The 11102-nt window shown below is 40.7% G+C and overlaps 1 protein-coding gene across 2 annotated transcripts in view; it reads left to right on the forward strand.

Annotated features, from left to right (window-relative positions):
• INO80D (INO80 complex subunit D) overlaps positions 1-11102 on the forward strand; it is a 92091-nt gene that overhangs the window by 15220 nt on the left and 65769 nt on the right. For both annotated transcript variants that reach the window (XM_032754808.2, XM_032754806.2), the window contains exons 2-3: positions 8400-8493; positions 8599-8845. In XM_032754808.2, coding sequence (XP_032610699.1) covers positions 8628-8845 — 218 coding nt within the window. In that variant the 5' untranslated portion in view covers positions 8400-8493; positions 8599-8627. The remainder of the gene's footprint in view (positions 1-8399; positions 8494-8598; positions 8846-11102) is intronic.

Consider the following 11102-nt stretch of genomic DNA (forward strand, 5'->3'; position numbering starts at 1 on the left):
TCTCTACTAAAAATACTAAAATTACCTGGGCATGGTGGCATGCACCTGTAATCCCAGCTACTCGGGAGGGTGAGACAGGAGAATTTGCTGGAACCCAGGAGGTGGAGGTTGCAGTGAGCTGAGATCGTGCCATTGCATTCCAGCCTGGGCAACAAGAGTGAAAAAGAAAAGAAAAAGATTTAAAATTTTAGAACAGTTTCTAGTCTTTAAATAGACTTTTATTGTTAGGTCAGCATGCAAAAAAAAAAAAAAATCAAGTCCCCTATAAAATCAAGAGACTGCCTTCAGGCTTTTTCAACATGAAACAATATATACAAAGTCAGTAGATAAAAAAAAGCACAACCCAAGAATTTTATGTCCAGACAAGCTGTTGTTTAAGTTTAACACCAATTGACATGTTTTCTTTTCTTTTTTTTTTTTTTTTTGAGACGGAGTCTTGCTCTGTTGCCTGGAGTGCAGTGGCGTGATCTGGCCTAACTGCAACCTCCGCCTCCCGGGTTCAAGCGATTCTCCTGCCTCAGCCTCCCGAGTAGCTGGGACTATAGGCACATGCCACCACGCCCGGCTAATTTTTTTGTATTTTTAGTAGAGACAGGGTTTCACTGTGTTAGCCAGGATGGCCTCGATCTCCTGACCTCGTGATCCGCCCGCCTCGGCCTCCCAAAGTGCTGGGATTACAGGCGTGAGCCACCGCACTTGGCTTTTTTCTTTTTTTGAGACAGTCTCATTCTGTTGCCCAGGCTGGAGTGTGGTGTGGTGTAGTTTTGGCACATTGTAGCCTCGACCTCTCAGGCCCAAGCAATCCCTTCACCTCAGCCTCTCAAGTAACCAGGACTACAGGCATGTGCCACCACACCCGGCTAATTTTTGTGTTTTGTTTTTAGTAGAAATGGTGTTTCCCCATGTTGGCCAGGCTGGTCTCGAGCTCCTGACCTCAAGTGATCCTCCCACCTCACCTCGGCCTCCCAAAGTGCTGGGATTACAGGCGTGAGCCACTGCGCCTGGCCTAATTTTTGTATTCTTTGCAGAGATAGGGTTTCGCTCTGTTGCCCAGGCTGGCTTCGAACTTCTGAGCTCAAGCAGCCTACACGCTTCAGCCTGCCAAAGTTCTGGGATTACAGGCATGCACCACCATACCTGGCCAACATATGTTTTCAAACAGAAAAATCGTGGCTTATAGTTTCCACAAACCAGCTCTTGTGGGGGAAAGAAAAGAGAGGAGACTATGTTGTAAACTATTGAATCAAGAAGTGAATGGAAGACTAAGTTAAAAAACGTATCATTTTGCATTGAATAAATTTAAATGTAGAACTAAGAACAACAACAGGAAAAAGCCTTGAGAGTTAGGGATGGGTAGGTAGTTGCAAGTCTGGAGATTTTTCTCATTTATAACATGGGATCAATTGCAATAATGCTGATAAGTATACTAATTTTCTTAGTGTGGAGTAAAGAAATGTTATCTAAAGGAGATAGACTACAATTCTTCCAAGAAAACAGACTACAGTTGACCCTTGAACAACTTGAGAGTATAGGTACCAACCCCACATGTTGAGAACCTGCATTAGAACTTTTTTTTTTTGAGATGGAGTCTCACTCCCTTTGTGCAGGCTGAAGTGCAGTGGCTCACTGCAACCTCCACCTCCCAGGTTCAAGTGATTCTCTTTCCTCAGCCTCCGGAGTAGCTGGGATTACAGGCGTGTGCCACCGTGCCCGGCTAATTTTTGTATTTTTAGTAGATAATGGGGTTTCACCATGTTGGCCAGGCTGGTCTCGAACTCCTGACCTCAGGTGATCCACTCGCCTTGGCCTCCCAGAGTGCTAGGATTACAGTCATGAGCCACCACACTTGGCCATATTAGAACTTTTGACTACCCAAGAACTTAACTAATAGCCTACTGTTAACTAGAAGCCTTGCTGAAAACATAAACAGATTAACACATATTTTGTATATGTATTATATATTATATTGTTACAATACAGTAAGCTACAGAAAAGAAAATGTGATTAAGAAAACCATAAGGAAAGTATATTTAGTATTAAGTGGAAGCAGATCATCATAAAAGTCTTCACACTGAGTAGATGGAGGAAAAAGAGAAGGGGTTGGTCTTACTGTCAGGGTAGCAGAGGAGGAAAAAAAATCCATGTGTAAGTAGAGCTACACAGTTCAAACCTTTGTACTGAATATAGTAAATGTGTAATGAAAATATTAAAGGCTAAAGGCAATACAAAATATAATAGGATTAAGATGAAATATGTCATAAATACAAAATTGTAAATTGGACAAACTCATTTATTAAAAGAAAATGACTTGGGCCAGGCAGGGTGACTCAGCCCTGTAATCCCAGCACTTTGGGAAGCCTAGGCAGGGAGATCGCTTGAGACCAGAAGTTCAAGACCAGCCTAGGCAACATGGTGAAACCTCGTCTCTACAAAAAATACAGAAAATTAGCCATGTGTAGTGGTATGTGCCTTTAGTCCCAGCTACTTAGGAGGCTGAGGTGGGAGGATTGCTTGAGCCCTGGAGGTTGAGGGTGCAGTGAGTGGTGATTGTGCCACTACACTCCAACCTAGGTGACAGAGTGAGACATTGTCTCAAAAAAAAGAAAAGAAAAAAAATTGCTCAAAAGTAAAATGATTCAGATTGGAGCAAAAAGTCAAACCCAACAAGGGTTGCATCTAAAAGAGATCAGCAAATAACGTTAGTAAATAGTTTTATTTTTGTGGCCATATAGTATCTGTTGCAGCTATTAAATTTTACCATTATAGCACAAAAGTAGCCATGGACAGTATGTAAATGAATGAGCATGGCTGTGTTCCAATAAAACTTTATTTACAAAAACAGACAGTGGGCCACATTTGTCCTGTAAGAAATAGTTTAGTTTGCTGACCTGAGATCTAAAACATAGTGTGGCCAGGCACAGTGGCTCATGCCTGTAATCCCAGCACTTTGGAAGGCCAAAGCGGGAGGATCTCTTGAATGCAGGAGTTTGAGACCAGCCTGGGCAGCACAGCAAGACCCAGTCTCTACAAAAAATTTAAAAAATTAGCCAGATATGGTGGCACATACTTGTAGTCCTAGCTACTTGGCTGAGGTAGTAGTCCTAGGTTGAGGCAGAAGGATCTCTTGAGCCCAGAAGTTTGAGGTTGCAGTGAGCTATGATCATGCCACTGCAATCCAGCCTGGCAACAAGGTGAGACCCTGTCCTCAAAATAAAAAATAAATAAAAATAAAACACAACACAGTGCCTCAAAAGTTGGGAACAAAAGTACGGGCAAAGACTCAGTTGATAAATTCAAACCAAAAAAGCAATAGTTCATATATTTGTGTAAGACAAGGTTGAATTCATCACAAAATGCACAGTTGAGTTGCATTTTTTTTTTTTGAAACAGGGTTTCCCCCTGTTGTCCAGGCTGGAGTGCAGTGGCACGATCTCGGCGCACTGCAACTTCATATCCGTCCATCCCTGCCCTCAGATTTCTTTCTATGATTTGTAAAATGCTCTCATACCTACAGACATGTAGATTTCTCTTTTTTCTTGAAGTTTGTATAGATTTCTTTGAACTAATTTGTGAAAGTTATGTGTGTCTTTGGCTTGTAGGTGAGTAGAGCAAAGATGGTGAAAAATGAAAAATGGCATGGATTTGCTTTGAAATATTTCCTGTCCCAAACATCCAGGGCAGCTAAATTTAAATGTTTATGTTTTATACTTTTCAAATTAAAAAATTTTAATGGACACAAAATAATTGTACATATTTGTGGGGTATAGAGTGATGTTTTGATTCATGTAATGTATAGTAATCAGCAGGGCAATTAGAATATCCATCATCTCAAGCATCATTTTTTTGTGTATTGGAAACATTCAATATCCTCCTTCTAGCTATTCAAAATTGTATAATAATTATTGTTAACTATAGCCATCCTACAGTGCTATAGAACACTAGGGCTTATTCCTCCCATCTAGCCATAATTTTGTATCCTTTAACAAATCTCTCCCTATTCTCTTCTTTTTTTTTTTTTGAGATGGAGTCTCGCTCTGTCGCCCAGGCTGGAGTGCAGTGGCGCCATCTCGGCTCACTGCAAGCTCCGCCTCCCGGGTTCACGCCATTCTCCTGCCTCAGCCTTCCGAGTAGCTGGGACTACAGGCGCCCGCCACCACGCCCGGCTAATTTTTTTGTATTTTTAGTAGAGACGGGGTTTCACTGTGTTAGCCAGGATGGTCTCGATCTCCTGACCTCGTGATCTGCCCGCCTCGGCGTCCCAAAGTGCTGGGATTATAGGCGTGAGCCACCGCGCCCGGCCCCTATTCTCTTCTTTCCCCTACCGTTCCCAGTCTTTATCTTGTAGCTTCTGTTCTACTTTTCACTTCTTTTTTTTTTTTTTTTTTTTTTTTTTTTTTGAGACAGTTGCACTCTGTTGCCTGGGCTGGAGTGCAGTGGTGTGATTTCGGCTCACTGCAACCTCCACCTCCTGGGTTGAAGCGATTCTCCTGCCTTAGCCTCCCAAGTAGCTGGGATTACAGGCACCCACCACCACGCCCGGCTACTTTTTGTATTTTTAGTAGAGACAGGATTTCACCATGTTGGTCAGGCTGGTCTCGAACTCCTAAGCTCAAATGTTCCACCTGCCTTGGCCTCCCAAAGTGCTGGGATTACAGGCATGAACCACTGCTCCCAGCCTACTTTTTACTTCTATGAGATCAGCTTTTTTAAGTGACTACATGAGTGAAAACGTGTGTTTAATTTTCCATACCTTATTTATTTCACTTAAGATGTCTTCTAGTTCTATCCATATTGCTGTGAATAAGAGAATTTCTTTTGTGTGTGTGTGTGTGTGTGTGTGTGTGATGGAGTCTTGCTCTGTCACCCAGGTTGGAGTGCAGTAGTGCGATCTTGGCTCACTACAACTGCTGCCTCCTGGGTTCAAGTGATCCTCCTGCCTCAGCCTCCCGAGTAGCTGGGATTACAGGTGTGCGCCACCACACTGAGCTAATTTTTCTATTTTTTGTGGAGAAGGATTTCGCCATGTTGGTCTTGAACTCCTGACCTCAGGTGATCTGCCCACCTTGGCCTCCCAAAGTGCTAGGATTACAGGTGTGAGCCACCACACCCAGTGCCCAAGAATTTCATTCTTTTTAATGGCTGAATAGTATTGCACTGTGTATATATACCACATTTTCTTTATCCATTCATCTGTTGTGGGACACCTAGTTTGATTCCATATCTTGGGTATCATCAATAGTGCTTTGATAAACATGGGAGTGCAGATATCTCTTTGATGTATTATTTTCTTTTCTTTGGAAAAATGCCTAGTAGTGGGTAGTTCTATTTGTAGCTCTTTGAGGAACCTTCATACTGTTTTTTTTTTGTTTTTTTTTGAGGCATAGTCTCGCTCCGTCACCGAGGCTGGAGTGCAGTGGTGCGATCTCAGCTCACTGCAGCCTTGACCTCCTGGGTTCAGGCAATCCTCCTGCCTCAGCCTCGAGTAGCTGAGACTACAGGCGCATGCCACCAAGCCCAGCTAATTTTTGTATTTTTAGTAGAAACAGGGTTTTGCCATGTTGACCAGGCTGGTCCCGAACTCCTGACCTCAAGTGATCCACCTGCCCTGGCCTCCCAAAGCGTTGGGATTACAGGCATGAGCCACTGCGCCCGGCCCATACTGTTCTTTATAGTGGCTATACTGGTTCACATTCCCAAACAGCGTACAAGAGTTCCCTCTTTGCTGCTTGCTCACCAGCATTTTTTTTTTTTGTCTGTTTGATAATAGCCATCCTAAGTGGGGTAAGAGGATACCTTACCCCAATTTTGATTTGTATTTCCCTGATGATTAGTGATGTTCAGCATTTTTTCCATATGTTTGTTAGCCATTTGTATGCCTTCTTTTGAGAGATGTCTGTTCAGATCATTTGCCCATTTAAAAATTGAATTGTTTGTATTTTTTTCTTTTGAGATGTTTGTTTCTTATATATATTCTGGATGTTAATCCCTTGTTGGTTCAATAGTTTGCAAATATTTTCTCCCATTCTGTAGGTTGTCTTTTTGTGCTGTTGGTTGTTCCTTTGCTGTGCAGAAGCTTTTTAGTTTAATATAATCCCATTTGTTTATTTTTACCTTATTGTCTGTACTTTTCAGATCTTTTTTCCTTTCTTTCTTTTTTTTTTTTTTTTTTTGAGATGGAGTCTCACTCTGTTGCCCAGACTGGAGTGCAGTGGCGTGATCTCGGCTGACTGCACCCTCTGCCCCCCAGGTTCAAGTGATTCTCCTGCCTCAGCCTCCCCAGTAGCTGGATTACAGGCATGCGTGACCATGCCTAGCTGATTTTTGTATTTTTTAGTAGAGACAGGGTTTCACCTTGTTGGTCAGGCTGGTCTCGAGCTCGTGACCTCATGATCCGCCCGCCTCGGCCTCCCAAACTGCTGGGATTATAGGCATGAGCCACCGTGCCTAGCCTGTACTTTTCAGATCTTAACTCATAAAATTTTTCCCCACATCAGTGTCCCCTATGTTTTCTTCTAGTAGTTTTATAGTTTCAGGTCTTACAATTAGGTCTTTGATCCATTTTAAGTTGATTTTCGTATGGGGTGAAAGGTGGGGGTCTAGTTTCATTCTTCTGCATGTGAATATCCAGTTTCTTAGCACCTAAATTTAAATTTCTAGTCCAACTTTTTTTTCTTACATTCTCATAAGGTGAAAAGAGAAAGCTCTTATTTTTTACATTAATGTGTGATTAGATTTACTTAGTAATGAATGTGATTTTTTTTCCCTCCAGAAGAGAAAATATGATTTTTATTAACTAAGTTAATATTTCGAGTTGTTTTTTTTTTTTTTCTCCTACTACAGTAGGTGAAGTATTTCTTGAGAAGAATACATATTCTCTACTTTCATTACTGGCAGGTGGAATGTAGTCATATATTACAGGAATGAACACTTATGAATAGTAATTTGTTTCTCCATTGTTTACCATATACTAGGGATGATACTTAGTATGTTGCATGCTTTGTATCATTTGATCCTTCCAGCATCCTGATAACATAGCTACTATTATTATCCCTGTTTTACAGATGAGAAAACTGACATTCAAATAGGTTAAATGATTTGTTCAAGGTAACACAGCAAGTGGCAGATTTTGGACTTGAACAACCGTGTCTTCTGACACCTCCAGCATTTATGTATCTTGTCATTTACTGGTAAAAGAGAGTATTTCTGGACTTTTTCAGTAGCTGATGTCTGAGCTGTTCCATCAGCCATCTTGATGGCTGGAAGTGCGGAAGAGGATGGGCGAGACTCCATCAGCTCACTTAGATCCTGACTTGGCAAAATAGATTCAGTTTCATAATAGACTAAATGGTGTTGTAGTATATAAATCCTACCATTAGGCCTTTTGCGTGTAGATTGGTAGTGAGTATTGTGTAATTCCCTCCTTCCATTTTCTCACTGACTGAAAAGACTCATAAGCCATGATTATTATACTATTTAGTGTGACTGGAAGCACCATGTGGTGCAGAACTCTGAACTGAATGATGTAAGCGTGGTCAGGTGACTAGTCTTTGGGCCTGAGAAGTTTATTGTGATTGGATGGGATAGGTGTGGGGAAATATTATAAGGGAAAGAACATTTTTTAATGGCAGAAATTTGCTTTATTTTGTATTTCATAGAAAAATGTATAAATTGCCAAATATTTTACCATCATATCAAAAAAAGTAGAATTTCCGAGAGAAGTTTTAGGTCTACCATTTATTCTGCTGGCATTGTAAAGGGATGTGGGTACTGAAAATGAGTATAGCATGCAAACATCAGTAATGAAAAAGAGACCTGCTACCTGTGACATTCATTTGGTGGAAGAGTTCTGCTGCTTTGAGGTATTTATAAAACTTAACCAGAGCAAATGTTATTTAGTTCAATTTGGGGGGATAAGGTAACTTAATTTTTTTTGTTTTGTTTTTGAGACAGATCCTCACTCTGTCACCCAGGCTGGAGTCCAGGGGTGTGATCTCGGCTCACTGCAACCTCTGTCTTCCGGGTTCAAGTGATTCTCCTGCCTCATCCTCCCAAGTAGCTGGGATTACAGGTGCCTGTCACCATGCCTGGCTCATTTTTGTATTTTTAATAGAGACGGGGTTTCGCCATGTTGGCCAGGCTGGTCTCAAACTCCTGACCTCAGGTAATCCACCCGCCTTGGCCTCCCAAGGTGCCGGGATTACAGGCGTGAGCCATGGCGCCTGGCCAACTTAATGTTTTATAATGTCTCTTATTTTCTTATTTAACCTTGTTATTGGGATATTGATTTACAGTGAAGAATCCATTGCATTAGTAAGGGTGATATCATAGTATTTTGCTTCCTGGGTGAGCTAGCTTTGCTTATTTCTGTTTGTTAACTAGGCCTTTTGATATTTTTGTAGACAATCTGCTTCATCTTGATTCTGCGGCATTCCAAACTGTGGTATCCTTGGGGGTTCTCTTAACATTGCTATGGTGCAGAAGATTTAAAATCAGGTATGGCTGTGGGGCCAGAAGTCCCTCAGTGAAATTCTCAACTTAAATCTGCCTTATACTCTCTGATTTATCATTTGGGTTTCTTTTTTTGTGGTGGCCTTTTAGCTGATGTTCACAAGGAATAGAGTCACGTGATGTATGAAGGGAAACATATACACTTCTCTGAGGTTGACAATAAGCCCTTGTGCTCATATAGCCCCAAACTGTGCAAGCAGAGGCGACTCAACGGCTACGCCTTCTGTATCAGACACGTTCTGGAGGACAAGACTGCCCCCTTCAAGCAATGTGAATATGTGGCCAAGTATAACAGCCAACGCTGCACCAACCCCATCCCCAAATCAGAGGATCGTAGGTAAGGGCTAATCATGAGAATCAATCCTTGATTTCATTAACAGGCTTGGAATTTTTTCTTTTCTTGTTTTTTCTTCTCTTTTCTTCTGTCCTTCATTTCTCCCTCCCTCCGTTCCTCCACCTATATAAATGTTGAATGCTGGTGGTAATCTAAGTAATCTATGGAATACTTTTAAAGATGAAATATGGCAATTTTTAAAAATTTAAAAATTTGGGGAATTACTTAAAGTATGTTTGTCTTCTTTTTAATTGATTTCATGGACTTCTAGGATTTTTAAAAGATTTTTTTTCCTTCAAAGTTGCTGCTTGAAGTCTTGAAACAGATTTGTTTGTTTTGTGGCCTTAAAAAGTAATTCCTGACTTCTCTACCTAGTTTTCTCATTTGCCTAAATGAGAGAAATTTAAATAACTAATTAGGTGTTATAATTAATGATAGCAATTTTGGAGTTTAAAATCTATGCCTAGAAGTTAGTAAAGGATATATTACTAAAGAAAATTTTAAAAAACTACTTGAATCATTTAGATTTATTTCCTGTCAGACTTCTCACCAGTGTTTGGCATGTTTTATAACCTTACCTTTTTTGGTTAAAAAGTGTTCCAAATAGAGTATGTTTACCATAATTTGGAAACACTATTTTCACATTAAGGGTTGGTTTTGCCACTAGAATGATGAGTTTATGCTTTGCTAAATTTAAAAAAGAGTGGAATTGTTTTTAAAGGAGTCTTATACTGGTTATTCATCTTTCATATTGTTAGGAAAATTCACACTATCTTTCATATATAATCTCTTCTCCGTGCTTCTTTTTCTTCAATTCTCCAGAAACTATATAGATCACTGTGGGGATCTATATATGGAGAGATACATGCTTGTTTCCCAAAAGTTTCAAGATACTTGTTATCTCTAGGTAGAAAATTTGAACCTTTCACTTCTATTTTAAAACACACACACACAACCTTCATCCATGTTTCTATACATTAGCAAATGTCACTTGCATAAATTGGTTGGAAAGGAATCAGATATTTTATGTCATGAATACTTTTTACACTTGCAGTATGAAATAAATAATTTGTGTTGGTGGAGATCTCACCAAAATGAGTACAAATAGTTTAATGGGGATTTAGGAATACTCTCTTAGAATTTCTAATGAGCACTGAGGCTTCAAATTACAATACCTGAAAGTTAGAAACAGCTGCTTAGTGAGGCAAGGAATAAAATTTTAATCTCAGGTGAGAAAGGGACGTATGTATTAGGCTAAATATATCTGTCTAGTTAGTTTTTAGCAGACTGAAAATGATAATTTCTTACCCCTGCCTTTTTTTAACTTGAAGAATGGATGAGCTTGGATTAATTTTTTTTTACATCAAGCCCCATTATAAACACATTTCTAAAATTTTGTCTTAAAATTAGCTTATCATGGTTACAGTTGTCACTGTTGGATTTTTTTTTCAGTTGAGCCAAAGCAAGAATTATCTTAATAGCAGCAAGGACTGGGTGTGATGGCTCACGCCTGTAATCCCAGCACTTTTGGAGGCCAAGACGGTGGATCGCTTGAGCCTAGGAGTTCAAGAGCAGCCTGAGCAACATGACAAAACCCCATCTCTACAAAAATACAAAAATTAGCCAGGTGTGGTGGTACACACCTAGAGTCCCAGTTACTTGGGAGGCTGAGGCGGGAGGATTGATTTAGCCCAGGAGGCCGAGGCTGCAGTGAGCAGTAATTGTGCCACTCTAGCTTGGGCAACTGAACTGTGTACTCCAGCTTGGGCAACTGAACAAGACCCCATATCCAAAAAAAAAAAAAAGGCAAGAATTCAAATGAGAGTCCTTATGAATCTCTTCAAAATATTCTCTGAAGCATCTGTATTCACCTTTGTCTTTGAAATAGTTTGCTCTTTTGAGAACAAGATAAGGGAAAGGACTTTCATGTTTCTATCTCAAGAGAAGCTGTACTTAATAAGTACTAAGTTGCCGGGCACGGTGGCTCACGCCTGTAATCCCAGCACTTTGGGAGGCCGAGGCAGGTGGATCACCTGAGGTTGGGAGTTCGAGACCACCCTGACCAACATGGAGAAACCCCATCTGTACTAAAAATACAAAATTAGCCGGGTGTGGTGGCACATGCCTGTAATCCCAGCTGCTCGGGAGACTGACACAGGGGAATTGCTTGAACCCAGGAGGCGGAGGTTGCGGTGAGCGGAGATCGTGCCATTGCACTCCAGCCTGGGCAATAAGAGCGAAATTCCATCTCAAAAAAAAA

Source organism: Hylobates moloch, unplaced genomic scaffold (genome assembly GCF_009828535.3).
Source record: "Hylobates moloch isolate HMO894 unplaced genomic scaffold, HMol_V3 SCAFFOLD_1, whole genome shotgun sequence".
Lineage (NCBI taxonomy): Eukaryota > Metazoa > Chordata > Mammalia > Primates > Hylobatidae > Hylobates > Hylobates moloch.